The sequence below is a fragment of a genome, unplaced genomic scaffold, assembly GCF_019419815.1.
Source record: "Pyrus x bretschneideri cultivar Hongxiangsu unplaced genomic scaffold, Pyrus_bretschneideri_v1 Contig124, whole genome shotgun sequence".
Taxonomy (NCBI): Eukaryota; Viridiplantae; Streptophyta; class Magnoliopsida; order Rosales; family Rosaceae; genus Pyrus; species Pyrus x bretschneideri.
This window is the reverse complement of record NW_025999418.1, coordinates 496-24344: the sequence shown is the minus strand read 5'-3', so window position 1 is coordinate 24344 and position 23849 is coordinate 496. Positions and strand designations below refer to the sequence as shown.

General features: G+C 38.6%; 1 protein-coding gene and 1 non-coding gene across 2 annotated transcripts; one reads left to right on the top strand and one right to left on the bottom strand.

The window, feature by feature from the left end:
* The first annotated feature begins 204 nt into the window (after positions 1-204).
* On the top strand, positions 205-311 carry LOC125474639. The gene has a single exon (XR_007256102.1). It is a non-coding gene; the product is annotated as a small nucleolar RNA R71 (small nucleolar RNA).
* Positions 312-17280: 16969 nt separating this feature from the next.
* Positions 17281-20093, bottom strand: LOC125474637 (cation/H(+) antiporter 15). The gene is made up of 2 exons (XM_048578561.1): positions 19860-20093; positions 17281-19693 (listed from the first exon to the last, which is right to left on the bottom strand). Exons 1-2 carry the CDS (start codon positions 20091-20093, stop codon positions 17354-17356), a joined length of 2574 nt encoding a protein of 857 aa, XP_048434518.1. The 3' UTR covers positions 17281-17353.
* Positions 20094-23849: the final 3756 nt, after the last annotated feature.

The window sequence follows — 23849 nt, the reverse complement described above, 5'->3', positions numbered from 1 at the left end:
TCAGTAGAATTATTAATCTCAAAAACTCTTGCACACCTTCCTCTTGCTTTAGAATGTTGCGTTTTAAGTGCCAGCGTTTCAAAAAGTGCTTGACATTCGGCTGGCATCGTGTTCTTAATTGATCCCCCTGCATAGTTGTTCACTACAGCTTTGCTTGAAACTGTTAATCCCTTATAAAATATCCGCATGAGAACTAGAGTAGGTAAACCATGATGCGGGCACTGAATCAACAAATTATTGAATCTCTCCCATGCCTCAGAAAACGTCTCATCTGCCTGTTGAGTGAACTGCATGATATTATCTCTAAGGGTATCGATCTTCTGAGTCGAAAAGAATTTCTCGAAAAATTTATTCTGAATATCGTTCCAACTTGTCAAGGTTCTAAGCCTTAAAAAATTCAACCAAGTCTTCGCTTTGTCTTTCGTAGTGTACGAAAAGACCTTCATCCTGAGATGTTCCTCGGTGACTCCTTCTACCAATGCCATGTTTGACACCATATTGAAGATATCTCTAATATGTGCCAATGGATCTTCAGTGCTCATGCCATGAAAAGAAGGCATCATATTAAAGTGGATAGTCTTCAATTCATAATTCCTTGCAACTGCAAGAAGAGCTGTGCTTAACAGTGATTCCGAAATGGCTGGAATGTCAAGATCTCCCATCATCTCATTCTGAAGTAACGCCTGTTGGAAATGTGCCCTAAAACCAATCATATGATGATACTTTATGGACATTTCACATGTTAAACTAATCTAGTTTAATATTAAGGGCAAACATTATTGTTTGAGCCGTCTCATATAAATGTTATATGTTTAAACGATAAGTCCAAGGAATATGTGATTGGAAGAATGTGATCTAAAGAAGTTAGATTCATGAGACCATTCTTTTGTTGACACATCCTAAACGTTCCTGATCATAGGATTGTCAATTGGGCATTGACAGTCCGTTAAGATCAGTACGTGCTATGTTTTCTCTCAGGGAGAGTGACTAGTCTCGAGTCATTGGTGTGTGTGACATCAAGACAAGTACGTAGGTGCTCAATAGAGAATGAGTTCACTGAACACGATCAACGAAGAGTTCTCATATTCATGTCACATGAGAACTCATGGTTGGGATAATGCAAATTAGTCTTTTGACCTGAGGCATCACAGTTGTCTTGTGGTTAGGTCCTTAATCTTTGATTATGTCAAAGTCACTCCATCAGGAGGGTGTCCATGGCATCGTTGGGGTTAAGTCACTTAGCCATGAAGGCAAGTGAATGCGCAACAAGGGATCTCTAACCTTCAAAATGTTTGAGGGAGAATACTCTATGATATGATTGAGAATCTTTGGCCAAAGTATGAATGAGATTTAGGAATGTGTTCCAAATCACATTCAAGGTAATCATATAAGCACAAGACTCACATTGGATAGTAGACATGAATAAACTATCAAACCAAACAATGTGGTCAAGAGTATTGTATTAGAGAAAGACCGTATTGCATTTGTAATCCTAAAACTGAATAGGTTCTCCACCTCTTCTGATTAGCTTGGGTAACCATGACATGCTGCTAGGCGTCAACCATGGTTTGTGGAAGCCCTAAAAGTGTATTATCACTAACGGGAGAATTGAAAGTAAGTTTCAATTCACAATCGATTAGAAAGAGTTTTAATCGCCCACTGCCTCGCTAAAAGGAACCTAATGGATCGTTCACCGAGTAAGGTAGAGTTTGAAGAAACAACGGTGATGAGTAAGAATAATTAAATGGTTTAATTATTTATCTAAGGCTAGGATTAATTAATATGTTAATTAATCAAACGAATAAGTTCGTTAAAGACCTCGGGTTAGTTTTGGGCCGCAAGGCCCAATGGGATTTGAATGTCAAGCCCATTAACTCAAGTTGTATGACAACTTGAATAAGCAAAGCGCTTGAAAGCCCAATAAACCTATAGGCTTGCCATGTTAGAAGAATAGGGCTTTTGGTCCATTAGGTCACTTATTTGAAGGGACTATATAAAGGACTTTATAGCCTAAAATTTACATATGGTAATTTTTGGGGAAAGGATGAGAACACAAGCTCTCCTTTCTCTCTAAAATTTAGGCCACCTTGGAGGGATCATCTAGCAATCAAACTCCTCCAAGGTCACTCATTTTCTTCTTCATTATGCCTTGGTGATGAATAATTAGAGGTTCTCAATTTTGGGAACTTGGAGAAACCTTTTCATCCATCCAAATCCATGGATCTAAGATGCAAGGAATGAAGGCCCTCTCTTTGGGTGATTAGCCTTTGCTTATGCAAAGAGGAATCTACAAAGGTATTGATTTCTCAACTCACTTTGTTTTGAGTTGAGTCTTGGTTCACCTATCTACTAGGCTTTGAATTTCATGGGTAAATGTTTTGTTTTTAAGTGCATACAAGCATGATTCCGCCTTTAATTGTTAATTGCATGCTATTGATGTTGCTTAAATGAACATGTTTTTCACAAATATTCCTTCAAGTGGTATCAAGAGCCTAAGTCTAATAGTTGGTGAATCCTTTTGGGTTTTGTAGTTCATAGTTTGTGATTTGAATGTTGTAATTGTTACAAGCTTTATTCTTGCTTCTTTGAATGTAAATTTTGTTAGAAAATTTGCCATCTCAAATGTTGTAGATGTAGTTCATATGAGCATGAATTTTGGAGCTAAAATTTGGTGCCATGTTTTTGGGGAAATTCGGCCAAATCCAAAGGGTGGAATTTTGGGTTCTTGTTTGACTTGTTAAAAGTGTTTTAAAGTGACTTTTGGAACCCCAATGTACCCTAGTATGGTTGTATGTTATTTCCCTTAAGTTTGAGTGGTTTTGGTATGTTTTTGGGTGAAGAATGTTCATGGAGCTCTTATGGGTTTTCATGGATGTTCTTCATTGTTCTTGATATGTTCTTGCCAAGAACAAAAGGTTTGGTGTTTTGATTCAAAGTTTTGATTTATTTCATAAAGTTTTTGTTTTGAAATATTTCTAATGTTTAAATATATTAGATATTTGTTTTGAAAAATTAAAGAAATTTTAGTGGGTAGGTATGTAATGATTTATTCCATTACACACACCCCACTTACAAAAAACTTTGAAATTTTTTTTATTACTTTGCTTCAAAATCAGCCACCCTACTCAATTAGGGTCCTTGTGGGGCTTTTGTGCAATTATATAAAGTTTTGATACTTTTGTGTATTTGCATTTTGACCCAAAAGTTTACGTTTTTACGTAAAGGTCCAAAATCACTAAAAGGACAAATTGTTTTGCTCCTTTAATGAAGTTTTATTTTTTGTGGAAATTTTTGGGTTCTAGTTGTAATTACATGAAGTAGTGGACTTTTGTGTTTTTACAAAGTGACCCCAAAAGTTTAAGTTTTTGCAAAATAGCCCAAAAGTTGAGGTTAATTGCACTATGGCCCAAACAAGTTGAGGTCATAGCATTTTGGCCCAAATTAGGTAGAGAACAAAATTGTTTTGTCTCTTTAAATGAGAATTGGATTTTCATTTCATTTAGCTCCATTTAAATCAATTCTATGGATACAAAAACCAAATGAAAATGTTGCATTCAAGTTTAATTAGTTAAAGCGTTAATTAATTAAAGAAAGGGTGATTATGAACCTTAGCCTACGATAATTGAGCTATGTGAAAGGCCGTTTCAAATTTGTTTGAACCATGGGAATGTGTAGATTAAATTTTGGTTGTAATTTGATATGATCAATTGTTGTAAAAGAGCATAAGCTCTTCTTTACTTTGAAGTAATTTGATTTGATCAATTGTTGTAAAAGAGCATAAGCTCTTATTTACTTTGAAGTATTCCTTTCTTGTTTTATTCGATATGCATGAAATTGGAGTAGTTGGGTCCAACGCCCAATAAGACAACACGCCTTAATGTGATTAAACGCGTAACTAAAATCAATCACCATCCCTAGACCGAGATTCAACACTAGGCTCGTGTTGAATCGAATCAAAGGTTCATAGTCATCCTAAGGCCCTAAGGCAACTATATAGTCCATCAATGAATGCAAATCTTATGTTAGTAGTATCATATAGTCTTGCTTTAAAACCCGTTTTAAAAGCATAGTGGGAGTATTATATACTACTAAATCAATCATATGGACCAATAGTTGTAATAGGACCAAAATGTTTTAATTGGATTAAAATGTATGTTTATATGTGATGAGACCTAAAAACCCTCAACCAAATCAATATTAAGTTGATAAGCGAGAGATGCTTTGAATATCTCTTCGTGGCCTTCCACCGTGGTAGGCTCCAATCGTTTGTGACTTGTACACCGGCTTCACCCTATAATGGGGGAGTACAAAGTGCATGCTTACATTCAGGAGGAGTCTATACGCATATGATGAGGTGAGTGTAGACAACGAGTATGACCAACATGATATAATTCTGAGGTTGTGCTTGAACCTCTACATAAACTAAGCATGGTGGGAATAACTTAACTAAGTGCAATGGTGCCAACATGATATAATTCTGAGGCATTCATTCTCTAGAGGCCAAACTAGATGGGTAATTACAAGAGTTGTAAATGACTAAAGTGTTATTCTCTCATCATTATTTTTGCTAACCAAAATGATATAATTCTGAGGTGGGCTTGGTAATGGTGAGTCTCCCATACCCCGCTAAGAGTTCAACAAAACTCTCGAATTCCGATGAGGGATATGGAATTTGCCAAAAATAGTGGGTGGTGCTATTTGATTTAAAGACCCGAATCAAATGGCTTAAAATCAATCAATTTATATTCGTTATGTATTTGTTTACCAATATATTTGCAAACGCTATCCAAAACTTGACAAAGAAAAACCGAACGCTTTAATTTCTGGACTTAGTTCTACAATCCCATAGATTGTCTTTAATGGCTTGTAGATGTAACTAAGTAGTCTCATCCTCACAATCTTCCTATTGATAATGTATCATTGGAAGAATATGTTAGATAAGTCTAAACATGAGAAGAACAACACTTTTAATGTCATAATTCTTCAAATACAAATTGTTGTATGAAGAAATAAGAGTTGCTTTGAACAACCCTTAATCAACACAAACTTTAGTGCTTGTTTCTTTGTTACATAAACAAGGAACTTTTGAAGTAAGCACAAGGGCATGGACGCTTTATGTGCCATGATTCTTCACTTACAAATTGTTGTATGAAGAAATGAGAGTTGCCTTGAACAACTCTTGAAAGTTTGTTATTATGTTTAGAACATAATGGTTGGTTGACAAAAATAGTCCATTTATATGGACTTATGATGATTTTGAATCATTGAGTGTTGAAGTGTTAAAACACTTAACGAGACGGAAACTAGGCAAGGACTTCACCTTTGTGTCCCTATCCTAATGGTTCACTAAGTTTATTGTAAACTATATAGTGAACAAAAACCGCACGCTCTCCAAATCGTTTGATGTGTATAACACATTTGAAATAAGTTTCAAGAGAGATAGTGGGAGTTTAGGGACCATGACTATTGTAATCAAAAGGGAAGTCAAATGAAGAAGGCAAAATAACTCCAAGGGAACAAACTTTCTTTATGAAAGGATGGACATTGGAAAGGGTATTTGCAAGAAATGTCTTGCAAGTGTCAAGAACACACCTTTCGAAGGTGTTGTAAAAAGTTCTTGAATAATTCAAAACAGTTGGTTCTTCTACTTGAATACATGATTCTGTATTAGCAACTATGTTTTACAATCGTTGTAAAAGTGTGGCTAATAAGAAGTAGAAGATAAATGAGAGAAGAGAAAGTACTTCACATTCGAAACGTGAATCAAATATAGATCTCTGCAAAAGCGGATTGTACTTACTTCCTCATATGAACTGCCAAAGAAATTGGAAAATACTAAAGATTGTCTTTACATTCCAATTTTAAGGAACTTAAAACCGTCACTATAGTAGAGATGGATGAATGTTTTGTTTGACAAAACATTGTTCTTTATTAATCAATGATTAGATTATGGCAATCTAATTAATTGTCTCTGTAGTAGAGATGATGTGGTAGTGTTAACTGTTTAAGAATATAACGATGCTTAAAACCCAAAAGGTTGCAAGGTAGTGACTAATCCCAACTGAGTTGTGATACCTCTAAAACATAAGTTACGAGTTGGTCATAGATGGATGCTTTGGATCGTTAGATCTGGATCCAATACCTTCTTGTTAAAATTGTATAGAGGCGAAATGTTCGAATCGTTATTCTTTTGGAAAGAAGAAAGAATCACAAAGTTGTTGAGGTTGATTCACTTAGATGTTAGTGGCACTTGTCCACAACATAATACTACTCATGTTGTATGACATTCACCGAAGATCACTCTCGGTTGGACTATAGTTTATTTTGAATAAACACAAGTCCGAATACTTTGCAAAAGGTTTCAAAGAATTCAAGAAATGTAAGTAGATGAGTAAGACGTCTAAAGTATTTACCTCCTTAGATTTGATCCAAGGTAAAAGTAACACTTTAGATTAATTTCCTTGAAAAATATCAAGGAAAGTAGCATCGTAAGATAATGAATTTCTCCATTAGGAGAAGAATGAACATGAATAAGATTTAGTTCGTTGGACATTATCAATTACCCATATATATATGATATATACTTCTAAGACAACCTAGTTCCTATACCACAAGCTCCAAGGTTTATAAACCGTCTCAGTTGAATGGTTTGGACATAATATGGGTTTCCGAAACCATTATTAAGATAGTCTTGATAATATATGTCTAAAACAATAAATCACAAGACAGGTTAGTTGTAGAGATCCATCCATCATGGATCTTAGCAAGCTAGTGGGAGCTATAAGCGTCTTATGAGAAAAGATCAATTGTTTGATTTCTCATAAAGATGTAAATGAATCTTTTGTTTACTAGGTTTACAAAAGATTAGTGGGAGTTGATCATATTCCTAAATTTGAATATATATACATGATATATATTAATTTTGAAAATGAAAGGAATTCTTCATCGTTAAAGTTATGACTTTAAACATTCTATAATGATATAATGTATATGGGAGACATAGTCTATATACATGGGATGGAAATCTATAATGATAGATTTCAAGATATAATTGGATTATATCAATCCCTAAAATAGACAAGAGATGCTAGGAAGTTTCTCATATGATGATAAACTTCAATTAGAATGACAATTCTAGTGAGACTAGAAAGTTGTTCTTCTCAAAGGGAATGTACCCTTTGACTCCCAAAGAAATAATGCGTAAATAGAATCCTTTATGCATACGCAGAAAGGTGATTTATGTATTACATATTGTATGAAAACATTGATAAAAGTTGTACCTAGAACGGTACAAGATGATATCAGTGCAAGCCCAGGATCAAAACCATGGCAACTGTCAAGTGAATCCTTAGGTATTTAAGAAATACTAAGGATGGATTCCTCAAGAATGAGGAAGAATTAGAGTAACGTAATGGAAGCGTAAATGAATTAAATTATGAATCTAATCCATCATAGAATATCTCTTCATTATGAATGAAGTGATAATGAGATATCTTTTTATTATGACTAAAGAGATATTTGGGTGGAAACGTTAAAAGTAATGACTTTAATGTGTTCCATCATGTATGCAAAATATATATTGCCATATAGAAGCTTACAACATTGTTGTTTGGATGGGAAAGTTCATTCATGAACTCTCGATTCGGTTCCAACCAGAAAGTGTATGACACTAATGGGGCGATAGCTCAAGCCAGGGAATCAAGGTCTCATCAAGGTCCGAACTCAAATGAGAGACTGAACCACATGATTGAGAATCATGTATAATGGTGACGTCGTTATTCTCAAGGTTGCTTCTATGGATAACATATAGATATCCATTGTCTAGGCCTACTACTCAGCCATTTATGAAATGACTACAGAAGAGGTATCATCACTGATGACTAAGCTGATTGGCTCTAGTGCAAGTGGGAGATTGTTGGAAATGTGCCCTAAAACCAATCATATGATGATACTTTATGGACATTTCACATGTTAAACTAATCTAGTTTAATATTAAGGGCAAACATTATTGTTTGAGCCGTCTCATATAAATGTTATATGCTTAAACGATAAGTCCAAGGAATATGTGATTGGAAGAATGCGATCTAAAGAAGTTAGATTCATGAGACCATTCTTTCGTTGACACATCCTAAACGTTCCTGATCATAGGATTGTCAATTGGGCATTGACAGTCCGTTAAGATCAGTACGTGCTATGTTTTCTCTCAGGGAGAGTGACTAGTCTCGAGTCATTGGTGTGTGTGACATCAAGACAAGTACGTAGGTGCTCAATAGAGAATGAGTTCACTGAACACGATCAACGAAGAGTTCTCATATTCATGTCACATGAGAACTCATGGTTGGGATAATGCAAATTAGTCTTTTGACCTGAGGCATCACAGTTGTCTTGTGGTTAGGTCCTTAATCTTTGATTATGTCAAAGTCACTCCATCAGGAGGGTGTCCATGGCATCGTTGGGGTTAAGCCACTTAGCCATGGAGGCAAGTGAATGCGCAACAAGGGATCTCTAACCTTCAAAATGTTTGAGGGAGAATACTCTATGATATGATTGAGAATCTTTGGCCAAAGTATGAATGAGATTTAGGAATGTGTTCCAAATCACATTCAAGGTAATCATATAAGCACAAGACTCACATTGGATAGTAGACATGAATAAACTATCAAATCAAACAATGTGGTCAAGAGTATTGTATTAGAGAAAGACCGTATTGCATTTGTAATCCTAAAACTGAATAGGTTCTCCACCTCTTCTGATTAGCTTGGGTAACCATGACATGCTGCTAGGCGTCAACCATGGTTTGTGGAAGCCCTAAAAGTGTATTATCACTAACGGGAGAATTGAAAGTAAGTTTCAATTCACAATCGATTAGAAAGAGTTTTAATCGCCCACTGCCTCGCTAAAAGGAACCTAATGGATCGTTCACCGAGTAAGGTAAAGTTTGAAGAAACAACGGAGATGAGTAAGAATAATTAAATGGTTTAATTATTTATCTAAGGCTAGGATTAATTAATATGTTAATTAATCAAACGAATAAGTTCGTTAAAGACCTCGGGTTAGTTTTGGGCCGCAAGGCCCAATGGGATTTGAATGTCAAGCCCATTAACTCAAGTTGTATGACAACTTGAATAAACAAAGGGCTTGAAAGCCCAATAAACCTATAGGCTTGCCATGTTAGAAGAATAGGGCTTTTGGTCCATTAGGTCACTTATTTGAAGGGACTATATAAAGGACTTTATAGCCTAAAATTTACTGATAGGAGCATATTCATGCGACTTAATTAGCTTGTTCTCGTGCATTTATGCTGTGTTTACTTAGTTGTTTTAGTGTTTAAGGCCACTTTTGTGTATTTTCAGATTATAAGGCCAAAGTGTGCAAGAAGATGCAAATTGGAGTCTTTTGGAGCGAAAGAGGAATGAATGAGTTGAAGACTTGAAGAAACGACGAATTCCTACTCCAACGATGAATTCTTACCAAAACGAGGAATCCTACTCAAACAAGGTTTCCTATTTTAGGAAAGTTAACCCTAAGTTTCCCGTTTTGGTAACCTTTCCTAATCTTAAACGTCCATATTTTCTAGCCACTTTGAAGTCCTTGTAGGCACTTTAGGACACAAAACCAAGGCCCTAGCCCTATTTCCCTTCCTAGCCGCACCTTTATATTTATGTTTTAATTTCCTATTTTCGTAAGCCTTTGATTTAATTTTAAATAAGCTAGGGTTAGTTTTCTAAAACCCTACACATTTTTACTCCCCTAGCCGCACATTATTCTTCATATATTCCATAATTCTTAAAAACCTAGCAACCATCCAAATCCATCCACTCTACCCGTGCATTCCATAACCATTATCCCATTCAATCTAAGCCGTGCTTTTTCCCATGAATTTCAGCATTCCATAACCTAAAGACCCGTGCATAATTCTACATTTTAAAACCTATTGCATCAGCCGCAAAAGCCATTGATTGGATTTTCTTTATTCAGCCACCATTCCATATTTTTCTACAATTCCTTCTCTGCCGTGTTGGTCCCCATCCATTGCAGCAAAATCCCATAACCCTAGGCTATTCACTCCATTATCTCCCATACTCTAATCCGTAGCACCCATTCAGCCATTTTTTATTATTCTCACCCTAATTCCCCCCCCAAAAACCGAGCCACCTTCATACCCTAATAAAAATCCATTCCAGCCGCAATCATTTTGTCCCATTCTTTCACCATCCAATATTGCGGTGCATCCCATAATTCACCCCAACAGCCGCCACCATCATCACATATTTCCCAACCTGTCCGCAGCCTTCAGCCATTCCAGCCATATTCCACACACTTCCCACCATTGCCACAACACCAATCCTCCCTAAATCCGTCCCCAACCCAAAACAACATCCAGAAATTCCCAAAAACCTCACTGTCGCAGCAAGGAGAAGAGGAAAGAGGACTTAGACGCGCAGAAATTCAAGTGGATTCGTTGGGCGTTTTAGGTGTAATCAATCCTTTGTTCTTTATGTTTAAATTCAATTGTATTTCTCTTTTTGCGAACATGAGAGGCTAAATCCCCCTAGTTAGCTAGGGGGTGATTCGAAACCATGTTTATGCTTGCAATATGAATTGATTACTTTCGGTTGGAATTTCATAAGTTGTGGATTCAATTTGTTCATCTATTTGATTGATAACTTATTTGTGTATGTTGATTGAGAGTGCACGCTTAGTTTTCATGCATGAATATGATGCTAGATTATGAGGGAGTTTCACCTAATAGTTACAATCTTATAATCACAAGTAGTGAAGATCGCTTGAAAACGATCGCGTTGAATGAATTCTTAGCATAAGTTTCATGCAATTCATAGTAACGAATGCTTCGTCAATGCTTATGTTTTTCATAGAACTTAATGATTCTTGCTTGTATCTCTATTATGCAATTCATGTAGGGAACTTGTAGGGAATGTTTTGGGTTGTCGTATGCAATCATCCAACTTAATAACTTGTGGAAAAACTGATGGTTAATTAGTGCAATTCACAGTTAACTTGGAGTGTCGAGTTTCATAATTTATCGAAAGACCAACTGAAAATCAAAGTGTATGCAAGTGTGACATGTGTGGAGAAGAACCTTCTAGCTAGCATTCATCCATATTTTCATCACATTCATATTTACATTCTGCCTTTAAATTACAATCGTTGCATTTAGTTTAATTTCGTCAAAACCTCAATCCCCCTTTACTTTAGTGTCCAATTTAGTTAGAAAGTGTCTTAGTTTGTGTTTATAAGCGTTTTGTATTCTTTGAGTCTTTTGATTTGTTTTAGTGTTTTATTGTTTAGCTTTGCATTCTTTGAGTCTAGTTTAGTCTTTTCAACGTTTGTTTTACGTTTTTGAGTCAGTTTCCAAGTGATTTAGTAATCCCTCCTAATCCCCGGTCTAGAACGATCCCTACTTGCATCTTTACTACAATTGTCACAAGAGGGTTTTAATTTGTGTGCTTAATTAGTTCGCATCATTTACATATGGTAATTTTTGGGGAAAGGATGAGAACACAAGCTCTCCTTTCTCTCTAAACTTTAGGCCACCTTGGAGGGATCATCTAGCAATCAAACTCCTCCAAGGTCACTCATTTTCTTCTTCATTATGCCTTGGTGATGAATAATTAGAGGTTCTCAATTTTGGGAACTTGGAGAAACCTTTTCATCCATCCAAATCCATGGATCTAAGATGCAAGGAATGAAGGCCCTCTCTTTGGGTGATTAGCCTTTGCTTATGCAAAGAGGAATCTACAAAGGTATTGATTTCTCAACTCACTTTGTTTTGAGTTGAGTCTTGGTTCACCTATCTACTAGGCTTTGAATTTCATGGGTAAATGTTTTGTTTTTAAGTGCATACAAGCATGATTCCGCCTTTAATTGTTAATTGCATGCTATTGATGTTGCTTAAATGAACATGTTTTTCACAAATATTCCTTCAACGCCATCATGCTTTCTTGCTACTTTTCTTTCTCACTCACTTTTCTCTTTTTTCTCTTCGGATTTCACGGAGTCTTTTCTCAATTTCTAGTTCAAACTCAAGTAGTAAACAATCCGACGAACAGGTACCAAGCATTCACCTTCAAGAAACAATGGAAAAAAAATGAGATTGCATCGAGAAATTAATCAAAATATAAAAAACGAAAATAAACTGAAAATTAAATTCGATCTGAGGCAGCGGTCCCAAAAACTTGTTGTTGATAATTGCAAGTGTACAATATCGTCCAAGTAATATAGTGATAAGTAGAGTGTTGTTCAAACAAGGATTGAATTAACCAAAATTTACTATTGAGATTGACTTCAAACTAAACTTAAATAAAAGAAGGATTACGTTGACAAATTCAAATATGCAAAGAAATGAAACGAAAATAAAAATAACAATTAATCGAACAATGTAAAAGTGAATGAATTGTAAAAGATTAATATATGGAAGCACTAAGACATCAGGTTCCTCATTCTCAATCCCAACTAATCCCGTTATTCATATTAACATCAAATTATTCCCATGTTGCTAGCAATTATCCCTTGATTTGTCAATATATCCTGTCAGAATATACTAACCGTGTTTCTAACTATCTACCCATGCTATGTTTAGCCACATATATAGATACATATATAGATAATCGAAACCCCTTACGCTAAATGGATAATTACACAAATCTACACAAATCATAACCAATATGTCTACTCAATTATGTAATTCATGGTAATTGTTATGAGATGCAATCTACTAAACTCAACCTGTCAATCATAATTTAGTTCTTCACACAAATGATGGCCAGTTATTTGCTAACAATGAAGCACAATAACAATTACTCAATATGGAAAATAACTAAGATTAATGTATAATAACGAGAATTATATGTTCATGATAAGAGTACACCCTAATCCTAGCAAAAGGGCTTAGTTCATGATTAAACTAATGACAAACATGGATGAATTCGATGGCATAAAAGAAACCCAAAACTCCCATTCTGTATTCGTGTGTGAATATGCCCTGGAAATCTGCAATCTTCTTCCCTTGCGGCACCACCAATTAAGCTCTCTATTCTCCTATTTATTATTCCCTCGTCTACCTCCTAATAAGGAATTAGAATCCTTGTCCTCTTTGGAAAAGTCCAACCGGCACTTTTTATAAAGCCCAAATTGGATTTAATTTGATAAAGCCCAAATTCCAGCACCACTCTCACATAGCAGCAGTCCACTTTATTATTTCTTCATACTTCCCTTATAATTCTTCTTAAAAATCGACACTTATCTCGGACTATTATTTGTACAAAACTCACACAAAACACATCAAACTCAACAATTTAATATAAAATCATGATCAAATAATAAGTAAAAGAGGTATAAAACATGCATATAAAATCAACCTAACATTACCTGTAATTAGTTGAGGAAGTCGTGTTATTGTAAATAAGTAAATTGCTTGCAGACTCTTTGTAAATCTCTCTTTACCTATGTTTTTTTTATTTTTTTTTATTTTTATTTGTATCTGATTATTTTTCTTTCGTTTTTAAATACATGTCCTCGGGTTTAAGACACTGTATATAAATCCACGTCGTGGACTCACAAAACGTTTTAGACGATTAACAGTACAATTGTTGGAAGGTAGAATAATAGATTGGTGAGTTCAACTATGGTAGTTGTTTCGTGTACATCTACATATAAGTGGTTTCTTCAAGTGGTTTCATTTCATATACTTCTACGTTTACATACATACTGAGTTTTAGGAAAGGAATCTACATACAAAGTAGTGTCTGGTTTATTAGGGTAAATGGAATTCCGTAAGATACAATGCGAGTCTTAGTTTCGGTATTATGCCAAGTATTATTTTCATCTTTCATGTATGATGTGGTAAATCGTGTGGGGGAATTTGATATGTTGTTAATGTTTGAAAATTTGAAATGTCAATCTAAGTATATAATTATATGTATATGTATGTTAAAATATAAGACTCGATATTCTAGTTTGGCTATAGTTTGGAGGTGAATACGGTACGGGTTAAATCCTTGAAAGTACATGGAGAAAGAAGCACAGCATGGACAGGAATGTCTGGTTTATTTGGGTTCAACTTCAAAGATGCTGATGTGAGTGCTTGCTGCCCAATCATCAAAATAACGAAGAAAATGCCCCGAAAGGAGGTGACATTTTGTGAAGGAAAAATGTATGAATTAGGACTGTAGATATTGTAGCTTTTTCCTTCCGCTAAAAGGAAGATGTGTATATTATCGTATTCCGATCCCTAGCTCGTTTTCTGCCGCTATCAGAAGCAGCATTAATCTTCTCCTTCCTTGTCGTGCCTAACACCCATGGGCAACGGCCGACAGCGAGACCGTGGACCTCTTTTCCTTTGACGAACTGAATGGGGCCGAGCCATTTCTTTGATTCTCAAGAACAAAACCGGTTTTATTATTGACGGTAAGACTGTAAGACGAAGATCTCTTCTTCACGAACTGGATCCAAAATTCTCTTGAACTGGACGTTGCATCACGTACAAAGTTTGGGAGGATCTCTAGGAACGATTTTCTGAAAGTGATGCTGATGTGATCGGTAATTAGTGATTAGCTTAATCACTATCAAAGGTTTTAATCTTGGGATTATTAGGCTTATAATTCCTGTTATAGTGCCGTTTGTTATAATTGGCCAGCTGGTATGATGATTTGTGACTTGCATGAGAGCACTAGCTCTCAGTAATAGTATTGAAAAGGAAGCAGAATTTTACAAAGAAATACAGAACACAAAAAATACATTGTAGCCCTGCTCCCTTCTACTTCATCTTCTCCATAGCCATTTCTATTGCTGCTTGCTCATTGGGATCAGCCATCTCGTTCCTGGTTTCCCTCATGTTTGCCAGCCAATCCAATACCTCTCGTCCTGCTGCCATGAACGTACGCGTTTCAGCTGCGTTAGACTCCTTTGAAGCTTTGACATGTGCGGCCCGTGACGCTATGGACTCTGCACTCGCAGTCGTCCGCCATGAGCTTGCTCTGTTACGCCGTGACCTGGGATCTTGGCATCGGGGGAGACTCAACTCCAGACCCAATGTCGCCCGTCAAGCCACACTAGGAAAATTCAGTTGCAGCCACAGTTTTGCATCCGGGATCGAATATTGTGATTCATGCTTCGACCAAGACCACAACTCCGCGGCTGCTTCCAATTGGCACTGAATCTGAGTGCCACTCGTTCTCCGATAACACAAAAACTAGACCTGAGGTATTCCTTTCTGTTATAATTCTGAACATTGGAGAGCCATATTCTATTCGCGCTTTTTTGGCGTACTTTCTTTCTTGAATGATAAATATGGGTGGGTCCATTGGCATCTTGTGGGCAAATTCGTGAAGATGGATTTGAATGCGGATGGACTGTTTGCTGAAATGTCTAGGCGACTGCTTGAAGACAATATGTTCATTCAGCCACTCGTTCACATTATTGCACCTCATAGTTGTAAAAGACTTGTTAGCATAGCAAGTGGTGATGAGGGGTTGGTGCACTTTCAGTGGTTTGATCGTAATCAAAATATTGTGGAAGATGATCAGATTGTATTCCTTGACAAAGAAGGGTCTAATGGCTCTATTCCATTCCAAGTTTCTGAAGATACGGTTGAAGATGATATTTCATCAAAGCAATGGAATCTTGCTAGAACCAAACTTGGGTAGGGAAGTAAGTAGGGGTGTAACTTCTTCATCTGTCCCAGTGAAATTGGAAAATCTCCAAAGAAGTGCTGTTATGGATGAGGGAAAAATTGTTCGATTGAACCCTCTTTGCTTGTCCCATGAAAATACAGCGACTGCTTTGACTTACGATAATTACATGTATTCTAAGGTGAAGATGAGCGTCGTGGATTGTAATTTGGTTTTGGATGCCTTAAGCAAGAATGGCAAGTTTGATGAGACATTGAGGTTGTTTGATAGGATGATCTAGGAGAATAACTTGCCGAGGCGCTTGACTGTGAATTTGGGAAGCTCGAATGTGATAGCGAACAAGTATTGCGCCAAGGGGAATCAATCCGATTGAGTAGGAATGAGATGATGAATGAAGCTGAGGAGCAATTGTGTAGGAATGAGATGATGATGGGGTTGAATTCTTTAACAATCCAAATAAGAAGGCTATGTTGTTTTTGAACTTCACCAGTGAGTCTTCTAATGCTTTCAAATCAACATATCGTGAAGTTGCTGAGAAATATAAGAAAGAAGGCATAAGCTTTCTCATTGGAGATCTCAAGGTCGTAGTCACTGAGAACATCCAGAAGTACGTCAAATCCGGAAAATGTGTTGCTGGCGTTCTATGCTCCTTGGTGTGGACACTGCAAGAAGTTTGTTCCAATTTTGGATGAAGTTGTTGTCTCATATGAAAAGGATTTCGATGTCGTTTACGAGCTACTGTAAATGGTGTGCCAAGTGACTTCGATGCCAAATATTACCAGCTGCCTCAACGCCTGCAGGATCAGATGCTTGCACACTTGTGTCTGAAGTTCAGAACAGACACGGAAGAACTGTAGCAACAAGACCCCTTGATTCCCATCATAAAGCCATCCGCTCGAGTATTTCACATTATCTTTTTTACTCACTTGTAGATATGGTGTACTTATTTCATGGGGTTTCAAATGACACACTTTTTCAGTTGGTCTCTGAGATGAAAGCTGAGTATTTTCCTCCCAAAGAAGATGTAAACTCTGAGATCAAAGTTGCGTATATCGAACCATACACAGAGAAGCTTCTTCCAGATTTGCATCCCACGGAGAAACATGTAATTAGTGATTAGCTTAATCACTATTAAAGGTTTTAATCTTGGGATTATTAGGCTTATTCTTGTTTTAGTGACGTTTGCTATAACTGGCCAGCTAGCATGATGAATTGTGACTTGTATAAGAGCACTAGCTCCCTGAAATTTTCATATCCATACATGTCAATAGTATCAACGGGATCAAAAGAAGCCTCAATGCAACCCGAAATTTAATTCGTGCCATAAGCAAGCAAAAATATGCAGTGTCATATACTTACAATTTCATAAGTTGTACATATCTTGTATATATTGTTCACTGTAAAAAATAGCAAGCAAAGATATGCAGTGTCAAATCCTACAATATCATAAGTTGTACATTTCTTGTATATATTGTTCACTGTCAAAAATAACAAGCTAAGATATGCAGTGTCATATACCTACAATATCATAAGTTGTACATACCTTGTATATATTGTTCATTGCAAAAAATAGCAAGCAAAGATATGCAGTGTCATATACCTACAATATCATAAGTTGTACATATCTTGTATATATTGTTCACTGTAAAATATAGAAAAGACGGGAAAAAATGGTTTTCAAAATGTGAAAAGTGGTGAAACGATTAGGGGTTAAAGCCATTGTTGGGCCTGCTGGGTGGTTGTGGGCGGCGGTTAATGTTGTGGACGCTGTTAAATTGTGGGTTTTGTTGGTCGGGAGGAGTGTCGGGCGTGTCGAGGGTGTCGACTTCTGCTGGTCCTTGATCATGATCTCCAACATATTGTTGCATCACCAACACCGACGCCGTGGCAGCAAAGTCTGAAGATGCTAACAAATCTCCAATGGCACCAAGTTCCGGGCACTCACTCCAGTCCGTCAGTCCCGCCGTCAAAGGCGATACCATCCCTTGCCCTCTCCCAACAATGAAGAGATCGTGAACGTTGTCCATGGACCTAATTGCCGCCACCGTCTCCTCTCCGTTATTCACCACCTTCTCGGTGTAAACAACCGACTCTTCGTTGGCATTTTTCATTCTAAAATCATTGATCAACTCCTCGTCGAGCTGCTTCTCCCACCCTAACTCCATCTCCACCGACAGTATCCTCGAATTGTTCCCGTTGCCATCCACATTACTAGTGGAAGTAGAAGCAGCTCTCTCCAGTCCAGCTTCCTCCCCTGGAACAAACCGCATGACGTTGAGGTTTATCCCGGGATGCTCCGACATCCTCCAGGCATAGGACAAGGCCTCTCTGTCGTCGGGTCCTCCAAAGAAGAGAATAACCACGTGATGCGAGATTTGATTTGCAGCAGCCAAGCGATTGGAGCCGTTGAGGCCTCTGTCCACAAGGATTCCAACGGAGCAAGGTGCATTTGTAAGCACGTTCTGGTTCATTGTCCGAAAAGCCGGGTTCATTGCCTCCATTCCCCCGTCCACAGTTTGCTGTTTGTGGAAAGGAATGATTAAGAAGGCGACGCGCTTGTCCTCGGCCAAGTTGCAGATGTCTTCGTGCATGGTGGAGTAGGGGGAAATGGCCGTGAGCGGCTGCACCGAAACACAGTTGCCCGGGGCATGCTGCTCGTAGTTTTCGAATGCGTTGATAATGTGATCCGACTGAGCTTGTGTTCTGTTGAGAGCAGGCCTCCCGGATTTTCTGGTGTTGTGCACAATGAGCATGGCGGAAGCGCGGCCGCTCAGCTCCACCAAGTGGAGAATGTAGACACAAAGCGGGGATCGTTTCGTCGGGTGGGAAGCTTCAAGGAGATTGATCATAGTCGGCACGTTTCGAGGAGTGTGGACGCAAACAAGTATTCGTAACTCCGCATCTGGCTTCGACCTCTGAATGCTTCTTCGTTTGTAAGGTATAAACCTTCTGGCTGGCTTGTAGACGGTGGTCACGATTGGCGTAATGATTCCAGTCATGACAACCGCCACAATTACCATGATGGCAAACGCCTCGTCGTCTAAAACTTTTTGGTCTTTGCCGACATTCAAAACAATGAGCTCGACGAGGCCTTTGCAGTTCATGAGGAGCCCTAGAGTAAACCCTTCGTCGAACGGCATCTGGTAAAACAAGCAGACGATGACGGTGCCGGCTATTTTGCCGATGCAGGCCAGGAATATGACGAGCAACAGAATCCCCCACGTGCCGGGGCCAGTAATGCTGGCTATATTGGTTCTGAGACCGCTGATTGCGAAGAAAAGAGGAAGCAGAAGCCCCGAGACGAAATCCTCAAGCTTCTCAATCAGCGTAGCTCCAAGAGGCCCATTGGGAATCACCAGCCCAAACACAAATGCACCGAAGACGGAGTGAGTCCCGATGGCATCCGTGACGAAGCCAGAGATCATGACGCCGGTGAGGATGAGGCAGATGTAGAACTCACTGAAGGTCTCTCCTTCGGGGGTTCTTCGAATGAGCCAACAAATGGCAGGGCGGACGATGAAGATACAAACTAGAACAAAGGCCCCGCTGGACAGGACGACGTAGAGGGAAGCCAAGGAAGTGGAGTCATTTTCGGCCAGGGCAATTGCAAGAGCCAAGAGAGCCCAAGCGCACATGTCGTTGACAAGAGCGGAGGAGAGGGCAATCCTGCCAATCTCAGTGTTGATGAGTTTGAGCTCAGCCAGGACACGGACCAGGACAGGAAAAGCGGTGACGGAGAGGGCAACGCCAAGGAAGAGGATAAAAGTGCCTTGGTTCATGGATTGTTCCCGCTTGTGGAGAAGGAAGGAGAAGGCGGCGCCGATGAGAAAGGGAAGGATCATACCGGAAATGGCAATGACAACAGCCCTTTTCCCCATTCGACGAATCACTGAAATGTCCATTTCCAATCCGACGAGGAAGAGAAAGTAGAGGAGACCCACGTTTGCCATTGTCTCCAACACCATCACGCTTCTTAGAGGGAAGATTGTGTTGGCGAATTTATCACTCTTTCCAAGCACCGATGGCCCTAATAATACTCCACCCTGCAATTACAACATTTAAATAGTTGATTGATTAGTTAAACCATACATGCATGCATGCAGATTGAAACGATTAAGTTCATAATCTAGATAAAAAGGACATTTATCTAGCTGGATGTTAATTGATATATAAATTTCCTCGTACGTCCGTACGCATGTACATACATACCAGGATTTCTGAGATAACACGAGGTTGGCGAAAGGGTTTGAGAATGAGAACGAGAATTCGAGTGGTAACGACCACCATTGTTAATTGCAAGATGAAGAGCGGGAGGGAGTAATCTAAAGGATTGTCGCCCTGCCATATACCGTTAGTAGTGATCATGGTTGGAGCGTAACATACTATTGAACCATCTGATGAATTATTCGTCGCACCGGTTGCTGCAGCCACTGCCGCCGCCATCTTTTAATCTCCTACCACTTTTCCTCCAATATATTTACCACAACCACCGATGCAACCACAACCGCGATAACAATTTGAGGTACCTAGCTAGTTTCTCCAATTCCTCCTACTCTTTTCTTCAATTTGTGTCATGAAATTTCATCACTATTTCCATCGTTTCTTTTCCTTGGTTACAAGATAGGACATGAGATTACAGAAATTACGAAAAATTGTTTTAGGAAAATGATGATGGAATAGGAGGGGAGGAGGAGGTAAATCCAGGAAATTTTTTGATGGTTGACCGCCCCATTTGGGTTATTTCTTGTCTGTGGCCTGTGGTTTACAGTTTGGTAGCTTGACTATTTTAAGAATTGCATATTTCATTATCCAAACGACACGATCATGTATTTGGGGACACTACAAGAAAATGTGCCTATAGGGCACCATTTTAAGGGCACCATTCTTCATCAGTGGCTTTGTAAATTGGACTATCACCGTTGTCAAAATTTGGTGTCTTTAACTTGCCTGACACCAATTTTGGTGGGTTTAACCTTTGTAAACACCACTCATTAGCATCAAACTATAAAAATTTTGACACCAAAGACTTTTTACATGTTTTTTCAACTTTGGGACCTGTTTTTTTATTTCTTTTTCAGTCTTCTTCTCCTATTTTTCTGTCAAAGATAATTTTTTTTTTCATTTAATAATCATATTCTACAGTACTTTCACCCCCATAAAATTACGAAGTTAGACAACCCTAATTTTCAACCTAGTCGGTCTCTCTTTCTCTCTCTCTCCCCTCCCTAAGCTCAACTACTTGCCTCCTCCCTAAACCTAGCTTCCTAACCCTTTCGATGGGATCAACGGCTCAGCGTGGGATTTGGTGAGGGGAAGGCATGCGGCTTATAGAGAGGAGGAGAGACAGAGGGCGAGGGGGGGAGAAAGAGAGAAAGGGATTCAATGAAGGGAATGCATGCAGCTTGTAGAGAGGAGGGAGGGAAGGAGGGCGGAGAAGACATAAAGCAACTATAGCAAGTTCATGGACAGGGTCACAACAATGAAGACCCCTCGACAATAGATTCAAGTCAATTTGGGTAAAGTCATGGCCTTCAACCCTCATCAAAGCTTCCCTTTTAGCTTTTCTCCAGGTTATTTTTTATTTATATTATTCAATTTATTTCTATTTTTTGTGGTTGAATTCGGCTTCTGGGATTGCGAAATTCTTCGATTCGAAGTTTGAATTCTTCAATTTTGATTTATGGAGGCAATTTTTATTTTCGATTATTAAAAAAATTAAAATTAAAGCCTCATGCTTTCACATGCTTTCAGTATTTGTATTGAAATCAACAACCGAACATAGAAAGATTCCACTTATGCTCTCGTAAATGGACCTAGTTGCCTGCTTGCTTAACGAAGCCAACAATAAGTTATTGATATTATAGTATGCAACCAGCAATACCAATAACTCACTGTCGTCCCGACAAGCAAGTAAGAGATTCCCGAGGCTGCAATATTACCATCTTGCCCCTTATTGGGAAATACACACACATTGCCTGAACAAAGCCTCGATCATGCTCATGTACTACCTTGTCAAGCAACATCGTCAATATCATAATATTTCTATGTCATAATCTCGATCATTCAAACACATGTTCGCAATACTCTTTTGTAACTCACATACTGTGCATAAATATTTATACCATATCTCAAACAATGCCATGCTCATAACCAGGGGTGTAACCACATAACGAAGATTCTATGAACCTTTAAACTTCGAGGGCATTTTGGTAATTTTCCATTTGAAACACATGTGGTATTTTGTGTGACCGTTGGATAAGTGCCACGTGGGGCCACCCCCACTTTTCTAGAACTCTCTCTCTCTTTCTTTTTCTTCTTCTTCCGTAGCTCTTCTCTCTAATTCTCTAACTCTCTCTCAGCTCTCCCTTTCTCCCGTGAAACAAACCACCATCATCACCAAAAATTTCGGCTTGTTGAACATTAAAACCACCATTATATGCATGTCTTCACCACCATAAACCCATTTTTTTAAGTTTTGTTTCATTGAAAACGAATCCTAACCTCGAGTTCGAAGAACAAGGTTTTGGGCCGAGACTTCTAGGCTTGATTTAAACAATTCCCAATCATATTTTGAGCTCAAAATAGGTATAAATTGATTCCTCATGTTGTGTAGAAGAATTTTCATGTTTGGATCTGTTGACCCTAAAAATTACAAAGCCTACACGGCGTGCAGGCCGAATAACTAATAAGCTAACTAAGTCTTTCCGTTGAATGCGAGGCGTGCCAACTCGTCGGCCGAGCTCGGTCAAGGAGTAAAATTCGTTGTTATTGCGTTGAGCGCGCTGCTGACTTCTTAATCTTGCGACTGCAACCAAGGAATGAACACTCTCGATCTTTGGGTTCTAGAGCCTGAAGACGAGGCTGCTAGTTCTGCGAAGTTCACAAATCGTCGATGCTCGATTCAGTCACCGTGACTATATTCGTAAGAGTATAAGCACGTCGAATCGACACCAGACTATACAGACACAAATATTCGAAGGTGATGTATGCCTTGATGGTGAACGTGGTTCGGCCGTCAGAATGCCGAACTCTAAAACTCACTTGTGAATATCCAATCATAAAATCACTTGGCGTCCGATGCGCCAAATGTTGTAACTTGTAACACCTTACTTCGCCAAGAGGGCTGATAAGATGACCTCTGCCAATAAGGATTCGAAAACCCTTCTTGGCCAAGACTTGGATAGGTAACTAATCGGCCTCGACGCAGTGCTGTTTATCCAAACTGAAGATGCTCCTCGGTCGGCTGATTCTACGGCAACAGTGCTGTTTATCCAAACTGAAGGTGTTCGCCGGTTGCCTCCATAGTGCTGTTTATCCAAACTGAAGGTGTGTTGGCGGAAAAAGAAAAGGAAAAATCTAAAGGTGTTTGAGAGGTTTTACGCAGGGCAATTGTATGTTGAATTTAAGGTCTTTCTTTGTTGCATGATTTCTTGTATTTATAGCACCAACTCCTTGAGACCGAATTAAACACCTATCTGAATTGGGAGTCCTTGCCCCGTTCTAACTTTGCTTCGAACAACCCTGCTCCCATTAGGACTTTGAACTCACCCCCCTTCGGGGCTTTATTCATTGCTGGTTCGAGAATCCTAGTTGCACCAAGATTTCCTCGGCCCTCCTTGCTTATTTGGACTACTCCTTCTTGTGATAGGACTCGACCATCCCTGCTAAATGGCCTGGAATTAATCAGGCAGCCCATAGTATTTGACATCGCTTTGGGCCGACCACAACCCTACACTCGGCCCAACAATATTATTTTGGGCACAAACAGGATCATGTGATTTGGTGGAGAAATGAGAAAGTTATAATGATTTAAAGTTTGCCCAGTTTCCGACGACCTCCACCACTTTCGAGGCGTTTTAAGGCCAAATCACGTCGATATAGCAATCATGTAAGATACCAATCTCTTCGTTTCGTCGAGAGCTATGATTTACATTTTTGAATCACTTGATTTTGTTGAGTATTGACCAAGTTATGGACACTGAAGTGCTGCCCAGAAATTATGGCGAATTTCCCCGTTTTTCCCGTGGACAGCCGTCTTTTAGGCCATTTTTTGGCCATCTCTGGTGACCATTTGGACTCCAAGCAGGTATAATCTTGTTCTACACTTCTCTAGCTTCGTTTTGGTATATTATGGGTCGATTTTGGTGATGTGAAAATTAACTTGACGCACAAATTAAACCCTATTTGACAATTGTAGTA